This window comes from Typopeltis vanoorti, chromosome 2 (assembly GCF_054136105.1).
Source record: "Typopeltis vanoorti isolate ZY-2024b chromosome 2, IOZ_Tvanoo_1.0, whole genome shotgun sequence".
Lineage (NCBI taxonomy): Eukaryota > Metazoa > Arthropoda > Arachnida > Uropygi > Thelyphonidae > Typopeltis > Typopeltis vanoorti.
Window position 1 is genome coordinate 175,078,174 of NC_143550.1, and position 26,921 is coordinate 175,105,094.

General features: G+C 36.3%; 1 protein-coding gene across 2 annotated transcripts in view; it reads right to left on the reverse strand.

The window, feature by feature from the left end:
* The window catches only part of LOC150109682 (acyl-CoA dehydrogenase family member 11-like), a 233,196-nt gene that overhangs the window by 87,302 nt on the left and 118,973 nt on the right, over positions 1-26,921 (reverse strand). For both annotated transcript variants that reach the window (XM_090409687.1, XM_090409688.1), the window contains one exon: positions 8,403-8,497. In XM_090409687.1, coding sequence (XP_090265813.1) covers positions 8,403-8,497 — 95 coding nt within the window. The remainder of the gene's footprint in view (positions 1-8,402; positions 8,498-26,921) is intronic.

Sequence of the window (26,921 nt, forward strand, 5' to 3'; positions counted from 1 at the left end):
TTTGTGCATTCTATCCTTTAGCACACCTTTAATAATGGAGTCATCATACAATGCCACTCGCTCATCTTTTTTTAACTCTTTCATGCCATCATGATTTATTTTAATAGTTTTAACCTGAATTTTCTTAAGTTCATTCTGCATCCATTTCTTGCTTCATCCAATCCAATTCAACTTCCAAATCTCGCGACACATTCTCTCTATCATTAAATCTTTCTAACTTTCTAACTCTCGACCCCCTCTTCTCATTTTCACTCTCATTCATTCTTCTTTGTTTCTGTACTTTCAATCCAACTGTTCTTGGTTTAATCCTTTATCCAAATATATACAAAGTTTGCATGTGAAATAACATTACGACAGGGCTACTTGTATAAAGAGGCTAATGACTTCACATTAATTGCCTTAGTATTCCATAATGCAATGCACATATCCTTATAGATATGTATGCATTATGGGAAGAGCCACTATTGGATAAAATCTTGGTAAACGTTTCTCCCCCCCCACTCCCAACTATTCCAAATGCTCAATACTCAATGTCCTCTACATCCTTTTGTCAGAAAGAGAGTAGAAAGATCTTATCCAAATAGATAAAACCAAGAATATAATTTCTTGGCATCATTAATTTATAGTATAACCAAGTGAATAAACTTTCAAACATCTTTCTCTAATCCAGAGTATTTTGATAATAAGGTGTGACACCTTTTGATTACTTGTATATGGAAATATGACTTCACCATTACTTCAACCTTGGTATCACTTCTGGGTCTTGCACCCACCGATGAGACTTCAATAAAGGTTGAAACCTGTCTGGGTAGTGGCCCTTTCCATAATGTACAACATTATACATGTCCATAAGGATATGTGCATTGTATTATGGGATACTAAGCAATTGATGTGAAATCATTAGCCTCTATGACAAGTAGCCCTGTCACAATGTTACTTCATGTGCAAATTTTTATTTGCTTACGTTTGGATAAAGGATCAAATCAAGAATATAATTTCTTGGCACTTTAATTTATTGTCACCTTCCCACTTTCCTAACAACAAACTTATGTTCCTCAGAGATTTTAATTGTCACAACACCAACTGACTTTCTTCCTCCAATTGCACAAACCAAGAATGTACAGATACTAAGATATTTGCCATCACTAATGACGTGACATAAATTGTTTACAATACTAGACAATCTACCAGAATACCAAATATCCCACAACCACCTATCAAATGCTCTGGATCCCTTCCTCACCAGTGGCTCTTCCAAGTACACTGTGAATGTTGTATATCCTCTAGGTAACTCGGACTGCAGTCTAGAGCTTATCTCCTCTCATGAAAGAATGCTCACAAGGCCATTCTCAATCAAGAGTATTTTGGCATTATGACAATACCAAGTGGGATGACCTACATAACTTTTATGCCTTGTTCCCATGGCTGGCTATTGTTTTTGGCTTTCATACTAAGCATATGTTCTGAACATATCACTAAAATAATCCTTACTAGTATGGAAAAATCATTCCCCATACCATTCTAAACTTCCATCTTCTGCCTAAGTCTTGTTTCTTCAAATGTTGAAGTCTGTATGGTCTTCTATCACCAAGACTGTACAAGTGAAGAATTGAACATACTGTAACTGACTTGCATCAAAATCTCCATCTTCCTTTGCATTTATTCCAAAGCCTGAAACAGCTGCAAGAAAACTATGAACATATCCAAAACTGATTTTAAAAGATCAAAAAGCAGGACTTGCTTCATGTCCAAATGACAACCAAGCTTTCTGGCCTCTTGCGAAAAACAATTGGTCATAACATTTACCCGACACGCCTTCCACTGTTATTGCACCAGATAACTCTATTGCATCATCACTCACAGAAAAAGACAATCTCCTGGCCTCATATTTTTTCTTAAATGCATGCATAGTTGATCTTGGTAAATGCCCCCCCCCCCCCTGCTCCCAACTATTCCAAATGCTCAATATACTCAATGTCCTCTACATCCTTTTGTCAGAAAGAGAGCAGAAAGATCTTATCCAAATTAGACAACAAAAATCTCCTTGTCCTGACAGCAATCCTCCATTTGTCCTGAAAGTTTATATCCCAGAGCTGACTCCTGTCCTATGTTGGCTTTTTATGCTCTCTTATTCCACTGATATCTATCACACAGCCTGGAAATTAGCCGTGCTAACCCAAGAAGGGTGACAAATCCTTACCATCAAACTACAGTCCAATTTTTTTTTTTCTCTCTCTCTCTCTTTATCTCTCACCTAAATTCTCTTGACCGTAATGGAGAGAACCATCAACACTCAACTCATACACTACCTTGAAGGTACCCGACAATGAACAATTGCCAGTATGGATTCCAGTGCTGCTAATCAACAGGTGATCTGCTTACATATATCACCCATCTCTGTAAAAATACCACGTAAAATGCTGGTGAATCTCAAATAGTGTTGCACTTGATATTGCCAAGGCATTTGAACTTGTCTGGCATAAAGACCTGGTAAGTAAGCTCACATCATTTGGTTTATCCTAACTTTTGCAACTGGGTTATCAGGTGAGAGAACATTACTTTATGGAACTCCATTAGTTCATAGATAATAAAGGATAAGAAAAAACTATTGCTGGGATTCCATAAAGTAATGTTCTCTCTCTCTCACCCATCTTCCTTCTGTATATCAGTGGCCTGCTCAAATTGACTGCCAACCCAATATACATTTTTTGCTGATGACATCAAAGTGCTCTCCTCCTTTTCATTTGCTAAACACTGAACTATATAAATCACCACAACTGATCTCCAAGTCATTCTTCAATGGAATTCAGATAATCTTGTCAGTTTCATGCTAGCAAAACACAGTTCTACCTTATTTCCTACAAAAATAATTGTTTTGTTCCAGTATTACCTTCGATATTACTAAAATTATTACTCAGTATTACTCAAATTTCTAGAAAAGATAAGATTTCTCTTTTTGGAATTAACCTGACATCAAGGGCTACTTGATGTCATGGTAATTATTCCATTATTTTGGACCTCCTTGGCATCCAAAAAAAGCTAGGATTTCTCTTTTGTTTCTCATATTTGGGATGGTGCCCATAATCACTCCAGAAAAATACTTGACTGAATAGACAAATATATGGTTTCCAGCATGTATCTTCTATAAATATTTATTTCTGTGGTAATTGTTTGTATGAACTAGTATTGATAATTCTTCCAGTGTCTCTCTCTCTCTCTTTCAACTAAATCCATTGAAACACATGCAGCTGCTACCAAACACCTATTCACAGTTAAACTCCAGGCTAACAGAACAAGTTTCTCTTCCTCCTTTTTTTTTTTTTTTCATTCCTTTTACCACTATATTCCATAACAATCTCTCCTGTTATGTGTTTCCCAAGAAAAACAATACGGTCTTCAAATCAAATGTATATGTTTCTTTTCCAACTCTTTACTCATCCATAAATTCAGATCCATCCAAACTTGCGATATTGGACCTCTCTTAAAATTATTGATGCAGTTCAAAAGAGAGACTCTCCAGCCACTGTCTGAGAGTCAGAATTTCTGCACTCTGTCTCTTCTACAACTACTTCTATGGATACTGTTCAGCAGAACTAGCAATATGCCTTCTATTCCTGCTAAATCTATAGGAACATGAGCAACAGCTGCCCAAAATCATTTTCCAGTTGAACTGCAGACTAACCAAACCTCTTACTCCCAGCTGCCTTTTATTCTCTTTCTCTACCTCATTCTGTGGAAAAACCTTCCTTGGGAAATACTTCCAAGTGAAGTATTTCCCAAGGACTGCAACCTTCAGCTTGTTAAGAAGAATATCAATAGATTACTTTGCTCTTGGCCCAAAAACCACACATAGCATTTACTTTCTGAGGGCTTTGCAGCCTCTAGTGTATAGGAGTGATATAATAAAAGAAAGAAAAATACTTAACGTTATCCTGAACCTTAGATTTGTGTTGGGTTCCAAAAAAAAAAAAAGTTGTTGAGTTGAATTATTTATTATTATTAAGTTCAGGATCTCCGGGTAGTCACAAAACTCATTGTGGGAGGCCTATATTATACAACACAAAGTCCTACCTGTAATTACTTTCAACAGTTTAAATGTCTCCATCATATCACCTCTTCATCTTCTATCCATCAAACTCTGCAGTCTACATGTCCTCAGCCTATCCTCTTAACTAATATCAGTCCTGATATCATTTTTCTTATCTGTTGCTGTATCCTCTCAAAGGTTAATTTATTTCCTTCAAATCTTGGTGACCAGATCTGAGCACAAAATCCAATGTGGTCTGATCTGAGCTTTAGACAATGAAATCACCACTCATATCTTTACTGGTCAACATCCTTCTCGGTGTTGCAACAATCCTCTGGGTTTACCTTCACCGCTTTCATGATATGTACTCAAAACTTCAAATTTCTATTGATTATCATCCTAAGATCCCTTGCTAAAGTTATTTTTCTAACTTTGCACTGAAAACTATGCTCATACTATGGTCCCACATGTAGGACCAGAAGAGGCCTAAGTCCTCCCAACAATATTATAATTATTATTATTATTATTATTTGACACTTCCAGGGAGTCCTAAGACTCATCGAGGAAGGGAACCTACTCTACAACTCTCCGTCTCCACCACTCAACCTCATCTACAAACCACCTCATATACACCAACGCCATCTACTGTCCACCATCACCACTATTATTTTCACAGACAATCAAAAACATCCATGCTCATGGCAGGATTCGAACCCACAGCCTTTTGGCTGGAGAGCAGGTACATTAACCACTCGGCCAACCAAGCTGGTAAGTCCTCCATGCTTCCAGTGTGCCCTGCAAGACATGAAAAGAGAGTATCTTGAAATGAGAGTCCAAAGCTTAGTAAGTCCATATAATTCTGCTGACACCATACACCTTTAAAGGATATAATCTGATCTGATTTTCCCTTTCAGTTGTTTCTGACTGTAGGTGACTTTGTAGGCATTGCCCACAAAGAATTCGTGGTGAGATTTTTTTTACAGGGTAGTTCACCACTGCTTTCCTCACCCCCCAATTTTATCTGGGCTCAGGACCAGCATATGGCTGGGATGTATTCATGATGGTAATTCATGTGTGTTCACAGGGCCAGTTTGCCTGCTCTAGGGGATGAAAAACTGCAGTTTCCTGGTGAAAAAAAAACCCTTCCTTATGAGACCAGCTAACTCACCTTTAGTCAAAAGAGACCAGATAAAGATTCCTCGTGTTACTGATGGAAATTGAACCTAGGTCTTTCCGACCAAAGATCGTCTATACTGACTGAGCTACGAAGGTTCAAAGGATACAGTTGCAGAGATAAATTCTGATATGATGCGGTGTTCTTCCTAAAGTAGCCATATCAAGTCTTCATGTTCAACATAGTAGGCAACTTTCTCATGATGGAGGTTAGTGAGTGGCTGCCCATCACCCACAATTTGTATGTCAATAATGACTAACTCATCTGTTCTCTTTACTACAAAGTCAAGCTTCCTGAATCAAACGTTAGTCCTATAGTGGGATTCTACTACTGTTATCCAACCTTTTTTCTTCAACCTATTCTTTATAACCTTCACTATTGCATTGTGTCCTCTGACATGTACTCCACCTAAGCAAAAACAACAGCAACATGAGCAAAAGTTCCTATACTCTGATAGCCTGCTCAGCAGTACTTGTCATCAATTCTTCCCTAAGTTGTATGAGCTTGAGTCAGCAGAGCATTGGTTCTTGTCCCAATTAAATTTATATATTCAAAACCAGGCAAGGAGTGAGGGAGTTCTCTGTAGGATGGATGCAGCTGGTGCATTAAAGCCCATTTCATTTATTCTGCTGACTAAAAGCTGAGACACTGATTACGAGGAGTTGTAATCAGTGTCCTTCCATTAAGCACCTATCCAGAGGTATGTCGATAATCATAAAAATACATAAAGTCCTAGAGGCAGCAAGACATACTTCTTAAGTGGTGTTAAAAAATTTCTGTAATCTGGAGAAATATAATTTAGGCACTGACCATCTCAACGAGAGAAGTCCAAGACTTCCATAGTTTACAGTGCCATGAGAAAATGCTAGTGGCACATTTTGAGGAAGATGTAACCACAAACAGACTGCTACATACATCTGGGACAGTACTGAGAGAGAGAGACTTTACCTATGACTAATCTATGGTAGAGTTTAAGAAGAAGGAAATAATTCAGAATAAAGAGCCTCGAAAGAAAACACTACCTGCAGAACCAAAAATAGAATATAAGGACATGTCATGCAGGAAAACTCAAACTTCTCAATCTTCAATTTCTTATTTTACTTGAGGGGACAATAGAAGAATACTTGACTTTGCCACATTAATATTTAGGTCTCAAACTTGAAAGAAGTAGACTGCTTGGTTGAGGAGTTCCTTCAAGCTTTCTCTAGTAGAGGCTAAGTATAAGGTCATTAGTGAATGCTATAGCATTAACGGTAGTTGTGTGTTAAGAAAGTAAATAACATGGGTTGGAAGAGAGCAAAGACACTTATCAATGACACCACTGAAGAAAATAGGAGACAGAAAGGATCTCCTTGGCATACACCCTAAGTGTGGGACTTGTGCTGATTTGAAGCCCAGGATGATAGTAAGGGAATTTGCAGAGTAAATCTCTGATACATAGGTAAGAAAAGCTTCTGAACATAATGCAATAGACAGAGCTGAAAGTATAGCTTGAAGAGAGACACTGTCAAAGGCCTTCTGGAGATCAAGGTATGCCACAAAGAGAGACCGACGTTGGCATCGGGATTCAGAGAGAAGAGACAAAAGAACATTCTCAGCAGAGCTATCCAAAGGGATGAAGGCTCTCTGCCTAAAACATGTTGGATGTATAACCAAAGATGTTTAGCTAACACTTTATGAAAGAGATGTAAGAAAATAGGAATAACTTTAATTGGACAGTAGTCAGAGGGTACAGATACATCTACCTTCTTTGGAGTGAACACTGTTCTTGATATGATAGTAGACATTTGGTAAGCTGAAGAAAATCAATTACATCTTGCAATATTAGCAGATGAACCTGCCAAAGCTCTGCAGTAGTAAAGCCATCTGGTCCCACATCTGATGAAGTAGCTGAAAGTGAAGACTTTATTTTATAATAAGAAGATGGATGGAAAAGTTCTGCTTCTGGAATGGACCTTGAAATAGAAGGAAGGACTAAATCAGATAGGTATGGTAACAGAGTGGAAAAGATATCCCTCCAAAAGCAGACAAACTCCTCATGCATCTCACTTTGAAGAGATGCTCTATTGAGTACTGTTCTAGCACAAAGACTTCTGTTCTTATATAAAGCCTGCATTTGGGCATAAAGATACTTTCTCTGTTTTTACTTGGATTGAACAGATGATGATACGATACTAACCAGGAAGAGAATGTTGCCTGGAAAATTCCATCTCCAAATAATGATTCAACTTTGTAATAGATGCTTCAATGAGTAGCAATGTATATTCAAGTATACCTTATACCAGCTATACAAGCATACTAGCTTCAAGTATGCCTTACAGAATCAGCCTACAGAGTAGGCTGATTCTGTAAAGCATAGTTGAAGAAGAGATGGAATTGTATTGGCTCCTACTCCTCTATTGAGATAATAATGATGGAGTAAGAGGTCCAGAGGTATTACCAGCTCTTGTGGGATCTTCTCATATAGATGTCCATAACTGCATCAGTAGTTCTCTGTATGTTGGTAATTTACAATGCAATCTGATTGCAACTATTTGTCTGCCTAGGCAGAACCTCTGCCAAAACTTCATCAATATGGGCTATATCTTTTGTAGCTAATGAAGCTTCATGGAAAAAAGAAGATATGTCTCCTAAACAGTCCACCATGCCTTTGCACATTCAGCACAAATTTTAGCATTAACAGCAATAGGATGTTTTGCACAGTGATGAATACCAAGACCGATAGAGGTGGTAAAGACTCCTCTTCTAGTATAGTTCAACAAATAGATTTTGCATTTTCCCATTAATAGATCACAAATTTCAAGACCTTACATTTTGTTGCATTAAACTGACATCACCATTCATTTGCACCCATCCAGCTTATGCATATCTTCCTAAAGGATTTGAAGAAGCTTTGGAAAGGTGGGAAAATAAATAATCCTTCATTAATAGCCCTTCCCAGATTCACATCATCTGTAAAGGAAGAAGATTACTGTTCTCCCTCCCTTCAGTTTTCATTCTGTGAATAATCAATCTTAGGAAGTTGTATACAGGAGTGAGAGTGGGATTTTTTTTTTTTTTTTTTTTTTTGCTTGGAGAGATATAGGATGGTGGAATACACTATAGGAGAGTGGCTGAATTTAAGACAAAATATAGCAGGCATAATGATAATACCATGACCACTAACAATGATAACAATAATAAATGTTAAAATCACCTGACCTTCTCATAGCAGAAACTGAACCAACAGCATTGTGAATTCGGGTCATTGTCAACATATTTGATATCCCTACAACACCATTGCCTTCTTCTGACATCTAAAAAAATGATATCCATCATCTACACATGACTATTACAAGCTCTGAATAATATTTAAATAAATGTAAATATTATTCAGAGCTTGTAATAGTCAAAAATAATATTTAAAAGCTCTGAATAATATTCAGAATTATTTTAACTACTTGGAACAAAATACACATTTTTAAACATTCATTTATGTCCAGCATATCTCAAAAGCAAAAACTAAAATCATTATAAAAATAGTGCTTTGAAGATTTCTGAGGATGAAAAACCTGTTATAATTAATATCTGATATATTTATTACATGGAGGATGTTGGTTGAATAAAATCACAACTAGTTTCATGTGCATTATAGTACACCTTCAGAAGCATGAAATAAAACTACAGTAGCTGAATTTACATGTAAACTAATGGTATCAGTAGTAAGAAACATTTAAAATAACTCAACAACGTTGTACTATTGTTCTATTCAAAACTTAGTATGCCTGGATCTTGGACATTATATGCAATTAGAATGCAAGACATCATAACATACATAATATCCAAGATCCATGCATTCTGTGAGAAATAAGACAGAGCCGAGTTCTGTCTTATTTCTCACAAAAAAGAACCATTTTCTCCCAGTATTATTTTTGACAACACTCAAATTTCCAGACATGATGAGATTTCTCTTCTTGGAATCCCACTGACATCAAGCCTCTCCTGGCATAAACACATCACAACCATTGCATCCTCAGCTTCTATAAAACTAGGATTTCTCTTTTACTCAAGACATTACTTCACCTCTGAACAACTTAACCTTATACAAATCACAAATCTGCCCAGCTATTGAATATTGCTCTCACATTTGGAGTAGAGCCCCTAAGAGCTTCTTCAAAATGCTTGGCTCAATACAAAGAAGAGCAATTAGATTGATTAATATGCCATCTCTTACCAACTCACTCCTCCCACTTTTGCACAGGTATTTGGTTTCTCTGCATTATGTGTATTCTATATACAGGTAACCCTCGTATAACGCAGTACTTATACAACGTGGTTTCGATATAATGCGGTCTACAAGTTGTAGTAATCCTTTATATTTTTGTTAAAACGGTCTTGTCTACTCCCTATATAGGGGAATAAAAAGGTGTTAGCTGATTTTTTTTTTTTAATATTTTTCACCATGTGACTTAAAAATAAATTTTATCTTCGTTAAATTTGCGTCTGCCCGTATCGCACATGTAGTTATAAGTAGCGAATTTATATTAGGGGAAATACCCTTTAGCATGCATGATCATCAATTGTTCACTGTATAAAGGGTTACTACAATTTTTATAGTAATGGCCACATAGGGGGCTTTTGTGACATTGTTGAAAACGAAATTAGTGAATTAATTGATGGGGAATAGATTTAAATGAGGAGGGAACTGGTACTTAATCTATGACGTCGAACCAAATGGCGGGGAAAGTTCTGCTGAAGATTCTGATTGTGATGAATCCGTTAAGGAATTCAGTTTAAAGAAATTAGCAGAGGGATTGGACTTGGCAAGAAAGTTAGGAAGTTATTTTACGGATAATGATCTCTCAATGAAGCGCTCTGGAAAATTCACGAGAAAATTGGATATTTGTTTAGCTCTGTATTATGAACTTAATAAAAAAATTGCAGCATAATGGTAAGCAAGGTCTTATTACTGACTTCTTGATAACTAAACCAGCCGAAGTATCTAATGAGAATTATACAAATGATGTCCAAGAGATTTCAAGTGATGACGACGTTCGGCGCCACTCTTAAATAAAGAACATTTACGAAATGTTATTTTTGAAGACGGTGATGACGATTAAAATATGCACTTTATTTTATTTTGCATAAAACATTTATGCATTGGGCAATGAAGTTTACGTACAATTTATATTTTTATAATTTTATACTATGTATTTTTTTCATTGTTGTATTCTTAACTTACATGAATTACCTGAATTAAATAAAAATAATTTTTTGTTGGATGTCATTGTTGTTTATATAATTAAAAATAATAATAAAACGATTTCGGAACATAACCCTTCTCTTCTATGTGATCTGAGTCTCGCATAACGTGATTTATATAACGTGGCATTTCATTGGAACCTAAAATCCACGTTATACAAGGGTTACCTGTATATATTTCCATGGGAAATATTCATCTGAAATAGCATCAATAATTCCCTCACTCAGTAGTATGTCCATTAGAGCACGTGTAGGTGCCACTCAACATCCCTTCATAGTACACCTAGAAACCCGCAGAAGAAGTTTCTTTTCCTCCTCCTTCATCCCTTCTACTGTTGTGTGGAACAGTCTTCTCCCTGATGTGTTTCCCAGGAATACAATATACAGGCTTTCAAATCAAATTTAAAAAGTTTTTCCTTTCCCAACCCACCACCCATACACGGTACTAACGTATTATAGGTTGATTAGCCAACCTCTTGTGTATGGGCTCAACATAAAAAAAAAGAAAAAAAAATACTAGGCTTTTGATAGAACAAGACCTGGTGTTGAATAATTCCTTGTTTTGTCAATTGGTGTTTCCTAATATTTCCAATATTTTTTGAATACCTGAAGAAATTATGAAACAGTATAGGCCATTTCTGTACACTGGCACAGTACCGTGTCTGGACAATTCATCACTAGACTATTCATTGTGGATAAAATTCATTGCATGGAAATTCTTCACAAGAAAATTTAAAATCCTATTTCATGTCATTCCCGTATATGAAAAAAAAAAGGATTTTATTTATTATTTATTATTTCAGTTATAGTTAGCATTGTGAAATATTTTATTCCATATAAAGTTATTAATGTTCTTTTTTACTACAACTCCGTAGATGGGACATAATTGTTACAAAACAGGAATAGGATGGTTAGGGAGAAAAAGCACCATATTTAAGAATATTAAGGGATAATAGTTATATCCAACTAATATTTATAGTTAACTATTTACATATTCCTATTAACTATTCTATTAATAGTTAGAATAGTTATTATTATTATTATTATTATTCAGTCCTCCATGGAGTCAAAAGACTCATTGTGGGAAGTCCTAGGAAACACAAAGTGTAACATACCACTAACTCATTGACCGTTCTTGCTCTCACCACTCTATCAGGCAATACATTCCACAGTTCAACCACCCTCCATGCAAAGAAATCCCTCTTCACTCTCTTGTTCACAGCTTCCTTTCGTAACTTCTAGGTTTGGTCCCTTGTCATCACTCCTTCCCACTGTTCCACCAAGCGGAAGAACTCATCAGTGTTAAGCCTGTAACTACCTCTCAACAATCTTATTAGGGAGAACAAAATATTTAAGAATAGTTAGGGAGAAAGGGCACAATATTTAAGAATATTTATTCTTCTAACTGCTCACTATTTTTCTGTTCTGTGCATTTAGACATCTATCCAGGTGATATATTTTTTATCTGAACTAATTCAGAAGGTGACGTGTTTCAGTTATTGAATACGTGTATTTTGAAAATCTTCTGCAGGAAAATTTTCATTTTCCTGCAGTAAAGACATTTTGCACACTGGTATCGTTCGAGAGTAGTTTAAGATCATAGGTGCAATTTTGAGTAATTATATTAAAGAAAATGATAATAAAATTATGTAAATGCTATCGTAATGATGTAAATCAGCATAAGTAAATCTGCTGCTTCGATACTAGTCTTTACCTTTTCCTCCAATACTAGTATTGGAAGAAAAGGTAAAGACTAAATATAAAATTTTAAATTTTATATTTAGTCTTTACTGAAAAAAATATATAGATGGATGTTTCCAAAGTGAAATAAGTAATTAATTACTTCTCTTGTGAACCGTTCAAAAGTAAACTGTAATCAGAAATATCATGTCATTAACAATCAACTCAGGCAGTTAACAACCTCAGCTATGCAGATGATATAATATTAACAGACTCATCTTTAGCCAAGGTGCAACAACACTTTGGCAAACTATGCCAACCTGTAAAAATATTTGGATTGACCGTAAATGAAATAAAACTAAAATACTCACAAATATAGTACAAAGTTCCATCATTACAGAACACAACCAACCTTTATGAAAAGTAGAAGACTTCCAATACTTAGGCTCAAATATAAATAATACTATAAATGACATATTATTAAGAAAATATAAAGCTCTCAATCAACACAGGAATCTAAGGAATATATATTGAAATCGCCCCTCATTACCTTGGAAAAAAAAAAAATTAGGCTTTACAAAGTATCCTCTCAGGCTATCTTATATTGTGGAGAAACATGGAACGTTTCCACCCAAAAAGCAATAAAAACTATTAATAGCTTTAATACAACCTGCTTAAGACTGTTACTCGGTTACTCTTGGAAGGATCGTATTCGTAATTCTACTATTTTAGAAGAGGCAGACCAAAAACCCTTGATTGCTGTTTAACTTGTATATTAATGATATTGGTGAAGATCTGGATGGAGATATTCAGTTATTTGTAGATGATGCAAAGTTGGGACGAACCATGAAGAGTAGTGAAGATGTTGTGGCTTTACAAGAGACTTGAATAAATTGAGTGATTGGGCACGGAAATGGGGATGTGAGTTCAATGTTGCAAAATGTAAGGTTTTAAAATTTGGAAAACAAAGATGGGATGCAGAATTTATGCTTGGTGAGGATATATTGTTGGACGTGGAGGAAATAAGAGATCTGCGGGTGATAGGATAAGGATCTAAAATTTAGGAAACACATAGCCAAAATTGTGAGGACAACACAAAGGCTTCTGGGAATGATGCGGAGGACACTGACGTGTAGAAGTAAGGTGATTCTTGTTCCTTCGTATAAGGCTTTGATTAGGCCACACATGGACTATTGTGCCCAGATTTGGTCACCAGGTTTTCAGAAGGATGAAGAGATGTTGGGAAGGATCCAAAGGCAACTGACTAAGGTAGTTTCTGACCTTTGGAATGTCGAGTATGAGGAAAGATTGAGAAGATGTAATTTGCAGAGTCTGGTGGACAGGAGAAAGAGGGGAGATATGATAGAGACCTACAAGTTGATAAGGGGTTGTTATAGGATCAATGCTGGAGAAATTCTACAGAAAACAGTGGGAGGTTAGGGGAGAACCAGAGGTCATCCCTGGAAATTGTATAAAGAGAGTGTGAGTAGGGGAGTGAGAGGCAGGTTTTTATCGTGTAGAGTTGTAAATGGTTGGAATGCCTTTTCTCAGAGTGTGGTGTCTGCAAGGAGTTTGAGTGTGTTTAAGACACAGTATAATAAGCTGTGTGTGTGTGTGATAAAAGGACCTCCCAGATGAGTCTTTGATTCCATGAGGTCTTGGGATAGTAATAATAATAATAATAATAATAAATGGGGAGAAAAAACCTGCAGTCCATGCCCAAGACCAGCTAACTTTGCAATGTCTGAGAAAGATCCTAATCCTCACGTCAGTGACGAGAACTGAACCCAGGATACTCATTTCCCAGGCATATGGTTGTGAAGAGCATAGCCACTCAGCTAACCATGCAGACTGATATATAGATACATAATAAAATTATATTTTGTGAAATATACTTTGCACTGTATTTACTTTTCATATATTGGTATATGAAAAGTAAATACAATGCAATATCAATTCAATTTTCTAGCGAATAACATTTTCAGCAAATTTTTTCCACAATTAATAGTTCACGCAGTGAATTTTTCTGTGATGAATTTTCCCTGCGATGAATTGTCCCCACAATGAATTTTCCCACGATGAATTGTCTGTGAACAGCACAGTACTGGTGGATGATTTGTCTCTTTGTATTTGAGATTAATCCTGTTAATAATACATTATCCTGTTGATAATGTATTCTTATCTTGTCCTCTTGGAGGCTAGCGAATGTGTGAAATGCACTGCCAGAGGTGGCCGTGAAAGAGTTTAAGGAGAAGTATGATGGGTATTGTGTGAATAATGGTTCGTAGAACAATGTAGGATCTCCCACGATGAGTCTTCTTACTCCATGGAAGCACCATTATAATAATAATAATATTTTCAGATACAAAAATTTCTTTTGGACCACATATGAGTACTACATGCACTGCACAGAATGATTGTGTATGCACCTAGTATTTTGAGTGGTGAATGGCAAAAATTTAAGAGGATGAGATAACTTAAGATCTTGATTAAAGGAGAAAATGCCACCTTTATTACTTGTTTCACATTTTTGATATCTTGTCTGTGACAGATTGGATATAAAGAGAAATACTGATTCTCTACATTCCTACTGCTTTTAAAGAACGGTCTCTTAATATGTTGTCTACTATTTTTTGATCATAATAATTTTGTGAAAGGATGAAACTGGGGTTTTTAGTTTTTTTTTTTTTTTCCTGGAGATGTTTATATGCCCTGTTACACAGAATTTTTATGATACCTATTTATTATTATTATTATTCTGAACCTCTATGGAGTCACAAGACTCAAAGTGGACGGTCCATCTTACACAACACAAAGTCTATCTTACTACTTCTTAAACAGTTCATATGTCACAATCATGCCACTCCTTTGTCTTCTATCCATTAAACTCTGTAGTTTGCATGCTGCTAGCCTATCCTCATAGCTCACGTTGTAGAATCTTGATATCATTTTTGTTATCTGCCTCTGTACCATCTCTAATGTTATTATTCTCTTCATATCTTGGAGATCAAATCTGAGCACAATAATCCAAATACAGCTGAATGGGATTATGTGTCGTACAAAAGGAATCGCCACCCTTTTAACTCTTCTGGTCAAAGTTATTATTATTATTATTATCACAGACCTCCATGGAGTCAAGAGTCTCATTGTAGGAGATGAACATTAACATGCACAGCTCATCATACCATAACTTAAATGCATTCACCACATTTTCAGGTAATGCATTCCAATCATCCACCATTCTCCATGCAAAAAATCTATTCCTCACCCCCCTCAGCCGTGGCTCTCTGGGGCCAGCCCTGGAATTTTTTATGCACCGAACCCAGAACATTTTTCTGTTTTGTGACTTTTCCCCCTTTATGATAATTAAGCCTAATGCGAAACAGACAGCAATGGCAGGTTATTAAGACGTGCATATGATTGGTGCGGTATTAACAAAAGATCGCGCAACTGAAAGATAAAAGCATAGCCGACAATTGAGTTGAAATGCTAACTCACTTCAACTAAATTCCATATGTGAAACTGCCATAACAACATTCACTCTATATATATATATATATATTTTTTTTTTTTTTCTTAGTTTTAACATGTTTACGAATTATTTACACATTCGGTTGAATTTTATTGCTACTTTGGGGAAGGCATCAAATTATTATTATTATTATTCAGGCCTCCAAGGAGTCGAAAGACTCATCGTGGGAGGTCCTTCCTAACAACATAAAGTCTGTCAAGACTCATCGAGGAGAGGTCTACCTAAGAAACACAGTCTATCATACCACTCCTTAAACTCATTGACAGTTCTTGCTCTCACCACTCCATCAGGCAAATGCATTCCACGGTTCAACCACCCTCCATGCAAACAAACCACTCCTCACCCTCTTGCTCACAGTTTCCTTTCGTAACTTCCAGGGATGGCCTCTTGTCATCACTCCTTCCTGCTGTTCAACCAAGTGAAAGAACTCCCCAGTGTCAAAACCCTGTAACCACCTCTCAACAGTTTAAAAGTCTCAATCATATCACTTCCCTTCTTCTATCCACCAAACTCTGCAGTCCACATTCCCTCAGCCGTTCCTCATAACTATCCTTGTACAGTCCTGAAACGATCTTTGTCATCCATCTTTGTATCCTTTCCACAGTTAATTTATCCCCTTCAAATCCTGGAGACCAAATATGAGAACAATAGTCCAAGTGTGGTCTGATCAGAGACTTATACAACGGAACGATAACCCTCTTATCTCTGCAGGTCAGTGTCCTTCTCATAATTGCAGCAATCCTCTGTGTTACCTTCACCACCTTTGCAATATATCCCCTAAACTTCAGATTTCTATCAATCATCAACCCCCAGATCTCTTGTCTCCCCTACTTCCTCCAGTATAACTCCTCCCATAGAGTATGCAGTGTTCTATCGATGTTTCCCAAACCTCAAGACCTTACATTTTGCTGCATTAAACTGACACCCCTGTTCATTTGCCCATCTATCTAGCTTATTTAAATCCTCTTGCAGGGCTACCACATCTGCACCATTACTAATAACCCTTCCCAGCTTCGCATCATCCGCAAACAACCGAATATCCCCTTGCAATCCACGGACAATGTCATTGATATAAAGGTTAAACAATATAGGTCCCAGTACTGAGCTCTGTGGGACTCCACTTGTAACCTTTTGCCTCTTTGATATTGCTCCACCATACACAACTCTCTGATACCTATCAGACAGCCAATCCTGAATCCAGTTGACCAATCTGACATCCAGACCCATGTGTTGCAACTTAAATATCAGCTTATCATGTGGCACCCTGTCAAATGCCTTTGCTAAGTCTAAGAAAATGGCAGTATATGCCTTTCCCTCATCTAATGTTCTTGTAACTTTATTATAAAAGGTTAGCATATTGCTAAAACAAGAGCGCCCTTTCACAAAACCATGTTGACTCTCACAGATAACATAACTCTCATCTGCCCAATGTTGTATACGGTCCCTCACTACTTTCTCCAAGATCTTAACAACTACTGATGACACACAGACTGGCCTATAATTAGACACTTCCAGTCTGTTATTACCACCCTTATGCAATGGCACTATCTTACCTTCCTTCCATTCCCTGGGCACCTTTGCCGAAGCCAGGCTTTCATTGAAAAGCCAGGTTAAAGGCATTGCCAGTTCCCTAGCACATTCTCTCAAAACTCGTGGTGAAATACCATCCTGTCCCAAAGCTTTACTGACATCCAGAGTACTCAGTATCTGAAACACACTCTACTCCTGTACCTCTAAACCTCGAACCAGCCCTATCCCTCCAGCATTAAAACTGACTCCTCTAGGATGAAATACTCCAATAAAGTGTTCATTGAACAATTCCACTATGTCCTCTGCATCACTCACTCTATTCCCAGTTTTATCCCACAATAGTTTTTAGTTAGATACTGTGTTTGCCAGTGCAACATATGGTTTTGCATATACAGAATAGTTTCTGTATGAGGGGTCATGTGATTCATTAATTAGTGTAATTTCTATCGCAGTTGTCTCTAATTGCACTCTTTATTACGAAATATATTACACAGACTGCTCATACCTTATTCACTGATAATAAAAGTACTTGTTTTTTTCTTGCCACTGCAGTATAGTGGCTGTTGGGAGAGCATGTTTTTGACCTCTGCAAGTGAGTTACTATCGCCCAACGTGAACACATAGTTAAGCTTTTGTTCATGTGCAAGGTATATGCGAAACCTTTTAATTTCTGTTTTCAAAAAGTAAAATCAGGGATGTGAGTTATATGTGAAGGCAAGTTTAGTATTTCGAGTAAGTACGGTATGTCAACTATGCATAAGTACATTGGTACCTTCTTTAAATGGAAAAATAGCTCGGATGACAGTGATAATACAAAATGAGTTTGTAATGACAGTTTGTGTGTAGTTTCTGAAGAGAAAGAGGTCTATAACAAATCCGCAGAAACATAGAATTCCCATTAGTTGCATTGTGATAATATTAATACGTTGAACGAAAGGAAAGATTTGCTGACTTGCTGGACATTAGACCAGTGGATCACATTCAAAGGTAAGTGCAATTGGTTATTTTGTAGGAACATTTTTCTATTTTGTGACTTTTCTTCCTTTATAATTATGCCTACATTATTGTGCTATTATACAACAATTGTTTACAGTTTTGAATGTGTATATAAAGTCATTACGAAACGTGTGATGAAAGGGACGTGGAGGTTTGGAGCTTCCCCGGATAGCATTCAAAGGTAAATACAATTGATTATTTTGTATAGTGCCCCCAAGTATATTTATTATAGTAGTTGATTATATATTGTATATGATGCTGAGATTCTTTTGCATGCTGTTCAGAGTACGCAAGGTATTAGTCAAGATTCAGGAAGTGCTCCAGGCTGGAACCAATTCCCTTGTTTATCTTGCTGACTTTCTCTTGCACTGATCTTTAAAAATTTATTTGTTTTTTCGACTGCGCCATTAAAGATTACGTACAGGCAGAGCCAGTGCTATGGTCTTTGCCGCCCGCATGCAATGTCTATCTAAGCGCCCCTGTAATCCGGGGGGGGGGGGGGTTCTTTTACGATAATAAAAATTTTAATTATTTCAAATTTCTTAAATAAATTTTGACAGAACAGCCGCACATTGGTTCGCTAAATGTAACGAACCGGAGGTGCAGGATAATCGTTAAAAACCCGAATATTCATAAAATTCTCAAAAGTTAAAGCAAATTTTGATAAAGCCACTTCACTTTAATCGTTGTATATAATGATACATGGATTATATATAGCCTTCTCACCAACCCGAATTGCTAACAAAATTAAAATGAATTTTAATTATAGTTAAAATTTATTTCAATTAAAGTTTAAAAAATTCTTGCATTTTACAAGTTACTAAATTCTTAGTAACTTGTAAAAATTTTTTAATAATTTTTATAAGTGGAACTATCTTTTAGGAAAATACAAGAAACTTAAGATAGATGAGAAAATAAGAAAAGAAGTCAGAAATAATTAGAACATTTAATATAAGTATTCAAAAAATAACATCTTTGCAGAATAATAGAAAATAACTTAAATTACATAAATATACTTGAAATTATTTTAAATTAAAATTTTAGGGTTTTTGATTTCATATTCATAAAATTAGAAATAATGGTCTTAACGTCTAATTCCGCACATATATCATTTTCAGTAGCTACTAACCAAACTAACAAGCCTTTTTTTGCAACATACTTGTTCTTAAGTAGGTTTTAATCAATTTCAACTTGGAAAAGGAACGTTCACTGCTCGCTACACTAACAGCTACAGTTAATAGTATTCTTCAAGAAATTGAAAAGTTAGGGAAAGATAAATTATTGGACACAATAAAATTAAGAGTATCGAAAGGGTTTTGAATATTTAAATTATCCTTCCGAAAAATATCCCGGAAAGCACATAACTCGTCATATAGTTCTATTGCATTTACATCTTTATTGTCGCCGTCCTTCAAGAGAATCTCTAAATTGTCACAATTTTTTCGTAAATCTTTGTTATTAATTTGTACTAATCTATACAAGAAATTGAAATTATCATAACATGTTTTTAGTTGTTTAAAACGTTCTATTAAACGAACACATTTCAATTTATTTCAATTTTGTGGCATTTTGTGATGTTCGTAGTCAAATTGTTGTGTCTTCTTTCGTCGTTGGACTTCCGTACCAGTTTTAAATTCTTGTTCTCTGTCTCCACCTCTTCACTCAGTTCTTTTTCCGTTTTAGAACTTCTTTAAAATTTGTGTCTAATCGATACTCTTGTAAGAATATTTTTGAGTTTTCGATAGATTCTAAAGCAAGTGTAATGTTCATATTTTTGTCTTGAAGCATTTTACTCACAGGGCTTATTCTGTTAAGTAAATCATGCTCAGTTATAAGAGCAAATAAATTAGTAGTCCTTTATTTTATCACATAATGTTTGTGCTTCATGCCGAGTTTCTTTGTTAAAATTTTCATTATTTAAAATTTCAAAAAGTGCATCGTAAATTTCTTGTAACTGATATTGTACAGGGCGGACTGCATTAATTTTACTCTCCCATCGCATTTCTGATGGCTGTTTAAATGTTAATTTTTTTACGAACTTTAAAAGGATTGCCCAACATTTGTAAGAGAATGAAAAGAAATTGTATATTTCTTGAATAATTGCAAAGAAACTAATTGTATCTGCATTCACTTTGGCTGCTTCGTCAATGATTAAATTTAGAGTATGAGCAGCACATGGCACGTAAAAAGCTCGAGGATTTTTGCTTAAAAGCAAATTTTGGAGTCAATATTTTTTCCCTTTCATTTTTGCCCCATTGTCATACCCTTGGCCTTGCATGTCTTCAATGGGAATGTTCCATTATCATTGCTCATAAACCACGTCCTGTGGAATCTCATATATCTACAAAACCTAAAAAGTTTTCCCTGATCTTGACAATTCTATTGTCACAGGAAACAAAGGGAATAATAATGGTAATTTGTTCTGTTTTACTTACATCAGGTGTGAATTCTAAAATTATGGAATAATATTTAGATTTTCGAATTGATAATAAAATTGTTTCCCTGATTGTGTTACTTAAAGTTTCCAATATTTCATTTTGACTGTCTTTATTCAAATAGTGTACTCTCTTGTTTCGTTGTAGGGTCCTTTCAACATGATTTTCCATAACGGGATCAAACTTTGCAAACAGTTCAACTAATTTCAAAAAACTGCTATTATACCTTTCATATAATTTATCAGATGATCTGCGAAAAGCTAAATTTTGGCTACCAAGGAATTTTATAATTTCAATCAAGTGTTCTAAAACACTTGTCCAATGTTTCTTTTGCATCGAGTCTGGCAATCAATAGTAGTTTTTGTTTTTTTTAATTTTTATCAACTTCCTTCCCTTTTAAGAAATTTTTCATGTCAGTTAAACTAGTCTCATGTCTATGCAAAGTTGTACTTACATTTCTCCAATCGTTATTATTATTATTATTATTATTATTATTATTATTATTATTATTATTAAACAAGACCTCATGGAGTCAAAGACTCATCTAGGAGGTCCGTTTATCTCACACACATCTCATCATACTGCGTCTTAAACACATTCAAACCCCTTGCAGACACCACACTCTCAGGCAAGGCATTCCAATCACTCACAACTCTGCACGAAAAAAACCTGCCTCTCACTCCCCTACTCACACCCTCTTTATACAGTTTCCAGGGATGACCTCTGGTTCTCCCCAGAGGGAGAACCAGAGGTCATCCCTGGTTATAACCCAGAGGTTATAACCTTCTACAAGACTACTTGATTCGGTAGGTGCGAAAGGTTTGCAACAAAAGCAAAAAACATAATTTAGTTTTGGAATAAATTAGCCATGTTCTTGGCACGAGTTCACCGTTTTCCATTTTTCTATTATAATGCGTATTGCCAAATTTATGACCATATGTATCTCTGGAATATATTATATTTTTCTTTTGAACAGGCCCCATTTCAATTAAAACAACTCGTAATTTTTCATCAATATATCCCCATTCACCTGGATCCTCTAAATTTACAGAGACTAACAATGTGTTAGTTTCGTGGTCAACTACATCTAAATCTTCTCCTAACTGTTTTTCACTTAAATCATGTGTCTTGTTATCTTGTTCAATAGTACTTTCCTGCAAACTGGGATGTGCACGGTTCATCAACTCTGATTTCTGATGTATCGAGTTGGTTACAATCTGCATCAGAATATTTTAATATTTTACCAAATTTATTAAGAGCCCCAGTTTGTTTTTTAATATCTACTTCTTTCGCAGCATGTCACTTATGATTTTGTGCACCGGACGGATAACTTTTTTTTTTAAATTTTTGTTTCCGTTTCTATTTTATACCCACAAGAAATTATTACACAACACGACACAGACAAAATATTAGTTTGCACTGCAATACTGTATGTGGGTGATGCTACGAAGGGGGGTGCTGCTGCCAGGGAACTGTCGATAAGTTCTACAGTGTGCATCTCAGTAGCCTACTGAGATGCATACCATATGACTGGTTACTGGTTAACTAGCAACAAATGTTTTGTACGAAAATTTGATTCGGCACATAAAAACCGTTCACCATTTCATTTTAGATAGACTGCAGTAGACACAACATTTTGTAGGCAAGCATTTAGCCTGCTCTAGCTGCAAAATTGTAAACAGCCGGCTGATCAAAGAAGCAGCAATATACAATTTTTTTAAATTTTTACTGGCCTTATGTATTTTAAAATTGATCATTCTAAGAATTTTTTGTTTTCATGATAAAAAATTATGTTTCTTAAAAATGAACTTATGAACAGTTCCCTGGCTGCGGCGCCCCCTTCGTAGTGGCACCCGCATGCTCTGAATGCCTGCTTCTGCCATGCCTGCATACAGGAATTGTATGTCTTTCCCATACATGCAAGAGAAACATCCAGCTCAACACAGAAATATCTCTAAAGTTTAATTCTAATTCAAGCAACGTTTAAAACTTGAAATCAGGACACACAGGTTCTATGTTTTATGAGACAGTGCATTGGTAAGGCAGAATTAGACAAGCTATTAACAAATAAAACTGTTTATTCATTCTAAATCAAGATAATTACAAAGATTAAATCTACACATATCAAATATCTATCTCTGATTAACTCAGCTAAATAACAATGGAAACAAAGTAAAACACGTGTCTGGTTCTCTGCTCGATTAGATTAGCATTCTCGCTTAAGCCTTTTGATATAAAATAATATACATGCTCATAAAAATCAGACACGTGGATAGACATATATACACTCTAACGTAACTTAACTCAGGCTAAAACAGAATTAGGCATAACTAAACTTTACAATCAATTTCCCCTTCATCACATAACATTAGCAAATTTCTCTGAACCCTATAAACAATTAGTTCACTGTTAATTAGTAGTACAGCTTTCAAACTTCATGAATGTTCTTTATGCTAACTATGGAATTAGCATTCTTAGACTTAATTTTCACAATCTAAGAAAGTTCTAGAAAATTCTTACTTGCAACCTTGTCAGCTAGTTCAGTACACTGGATCCTAGAGATCACGACCACATTCCTCTTCCTTCCAGTGAAAACCACATTCGAACACTAGTTCTCAGCAACAATGATACAGCATACTTGGAGATCATCTAGAAACTTCGTGGTGGGACTTCTGGAATAGTCCATCACTTCTGTTACGAACCTCCTATCATCATCAGACTTCTGCTGGTGGGATGCGACTCCCCCATCATTGGAATGGCTGAACATAGGAACCTCTTCGAAACGAGACAGGAAGCGAGTGTCAGTAACAGAGCCCTTTGGCCCTTTGATTTCTCCCTTTTATCCTACTCTCCCGACCTTGGAATGAGCTCAGATTAAACTGCCTGGATATTCTTCTGGGTGGTGACCTCTTATCATAATGTAAAACAATATAAATACATCTCTTAGGAGCTGGGTTTTACATTATGAGAGAATATTAAAGTTAGTGATGGAGCTTGCTCCACCTTTGCATGGAGTTGCCCTGGTGTTGTACTACCTAAGTGATCATTACATTTGGGCCTGCCGATAGTTTTTTCGGCGTGAAACTCTATGGATTTCGATCCGAGTTTCGGATCCAGCTATAAAATAAAACGGGATTTACCATCTCCCTTTCAATTAACAAATTCGCCAGTAAAATAGCCTTTCAGCTTATTATCTTAGTAATTAACAATAATTAACAATATAGGAGTGCACCACTTCGGCAATTCGATAGTACAGGTATGTAAGTTCGTGTTCGTTAAAAACCTTGATATTCCAGGTCTACCTACTTACTGATGGGACCTCAAAAAAGGTTGAAACTGGTGGGGGCTATTATGAGTTCGCCCTATTAAGGTTTTTACCTTAAGGGAGCAATTTGAGTCTTCGGGGAAAGTGTTTACTGGCACGGCCTGGTGAGGGGCTTTGACAGTGAATGCTTTTCTTCGAAATATGAGCGGTTCTGCTTGGTGGTGGTGGGAGGAAGGCCATCACTGAGTGAAGCCAACGCTGAGGTGGACGGTCTTTCGCCCACTATTGAGTGGTCTAGGGATCATCCAAATTTTTAGAGCCGGCTTTACTTACACATAAGGTTCAAACCCGTCTGGGTAGTGACCTCTTTTCATAATGTAAAACAATATATATACATCTCTAAGGAGCTGGGTTTTACATTATGAGAGACTATTAAAGTTAGTGATGGAGCTTGCTCTATCTTTGCATGGAGTTGCCCTGGTGTTGTACTACCCAAGTGATCATTTACATTTGGGCTCGCCGATAGTTTTTTTGGCATGAAACTCTATGGATTTCGATCCAAGTTTCGGACCCGGCTATAAAATAAAACGGGATTTACCATCACCCTTTCTATTATCTCACATAGGTTATTGGTGCGATTCATCTCATCAATGGTTGCTTAATGGACATTCCATAAGTGTTGTGGAAACAAGGGAGGAATCTTTCTCAAGCAAACTGAAGGAAGCGTTCCATAAGGAAGATGTAGTGACTGAATGCAATTGCAAGTGCAATAGCTGGTCTGGTTGGCCGAGTGGATAGCATATCTGCTCTCCAGCCAAAAGGCTACAGGTTCAAATCCCGTCATGGTCACGGTAGATGGTGTTGGTGTAGTTGCGATCAGTTGATGATTGCGTGGTGGAGACGGAGTTGTACAGCATGTGCCCTCCCTCAATAAGTCCTTGGACTCTCTGGAAGTGTCAAATAATAATAATAACTTATTCGTTTAGAAGTTAACCAGTGGCTTCCAGGAATGGCCTCTTGTTCTCCCCATGGCTTCAGACATTCTATGAAAAATCTCATCCACATTGGTACATCTGGTAATTGCCTCTTACTAATTTATATGACTCGATCATTCCTCCCCAATTCTTTCTATCCACTAAGCTCTGGAATTTGCATTCTCTCAATCTGTCCTCATACTCCACATTCCAAAGACCAGAAACCAACTTGGTGAGCCCTCTCCAACAATTCTTAATCCTTTTAAAAATCAGGGCAACTAATTCTGTGCATAGCAATCCATATGCAGTCTAATCAAAGCCAAATACAATGGAATCATAGCATCCTTACTTCTACACATTGGTGTTCTCCTCATCATTCCCATAATCTACTGTGTTGATCTCAATTTTAGCAAAATGTCCATGAAATTTCAAGTCCTTTTCCACCATCATCCCCCAGATCTTTCATCTCTTCTACCTCCTCTAAGATGTCTCCCACCAATCCTATATACTCTACATCTAATCTTTGCTTCCCAAATTTAAAAACCTTACACTTTGCTACATTAAAATGATATTCCCAAACACTCACCCATTCAGACAGTCTATTTAAGTCAGCTTGCATGGCCATAACATCTGCACTACTTCTCATAACTCACCCTAACTTTGTCTCGTCTTCAAACAGCTGTATATCAATGTTTTAGCCTCTTCCAATGTCATTTACATATATATTAAACAATAATAGCCCAAGGCACACCACTAGTGACTTTCCAGTTCTGGGATATCGCTTCTCTATTCACAACCTGCTGATACCCATAAGACAACCAATCTCCAATCCAATTCACTAATCTATTATCCAACTCCATCTGTTCCAATTTAACTACTAGCTTATCGTGTGGCAATTTATCAAAAGCCTATGCAAAACTAAATATACCACTGTATATATGTTCCCCTTGTCCGATGTATTCACCACCTTTTTTAAAATAAGTAAGCAGATTGCTAAAACATGATATTCCCATAGCAAACCTATGCTATCCATTAAAAAGAATTTTGCTGCTATCACCTCATTTCATAATCCCTGTCCTCATTAACTTCTCCAACACCTTGACCACAATTCCAGACAAGGAGATTGGCTTATAATTCAAAGCCTTAGTCTTATCACCCCTCCCCCTTTAAGAAGCAGAACAATTTTGCCCTCTTTCTACACCTTTTGAACTAGGCAAATTTAAGACTCATGTTAAAAAGGTAAGTTAAAGCTGTTGTTAACTCCCTGGAGCATTTAAGAACACAGTAATTAATACCATCAGGTTTACTCAATTTTTCATATGCGTCCTGCCCACTCACCATTGGTGGTTCCTCCCCCATTCCCACTACTCTCAAGTTCTGCAATATGTTACAATATCAAGGATGGGATATTTTAATGAACTGCTCATTTAACACCTCTACTATACTCCCATTAACACAATATTGCTCCAAAAACATATCCCTGTATATTCTATTCAAAATCTTATCCACATTAATCTGGTAATTACCCTTTACCAACTCATATGTCTCAATCTTGTTCTATCCTCTTCTTTCTATTGACTAGGCTCTGCATTTTGCATTCTATACTCCCATTATTATTCTCCCATTGCCACTGCTCACCACCACCATCCTTCCATAATCATTCTTCCTTATACTGGCCACATATTTTGATGTGAGATAGAAGCGAATAGAATGAAATACTTCATTGGGTGTTGCTATATATCTAGTAATGTTGAAGGCAGTGACCAGGAAATGTATAAGCAAATAAGCAAATGGGAAAGGGATGATCATTATGGGCAATTTTAATTATGGCAATATAGACTATGATGAGATAGCAAATGAAAGTAAAAAAAAAAAAAATGTTTCTCAAGCTTTTGAGGAACAACTACCTCAGGCAGTATGTAACAGAGGATACACGCGGATTGAGGATCTTGAATTTGATCATTTCATCAGAGGATGTTATTATAAATAAAGTGTTAAATCTCCCTCCAGTTAGTGAGAGTGACAATCAAATGATTACCTAGGTAGTTGCCAACCATGTCAGGACTT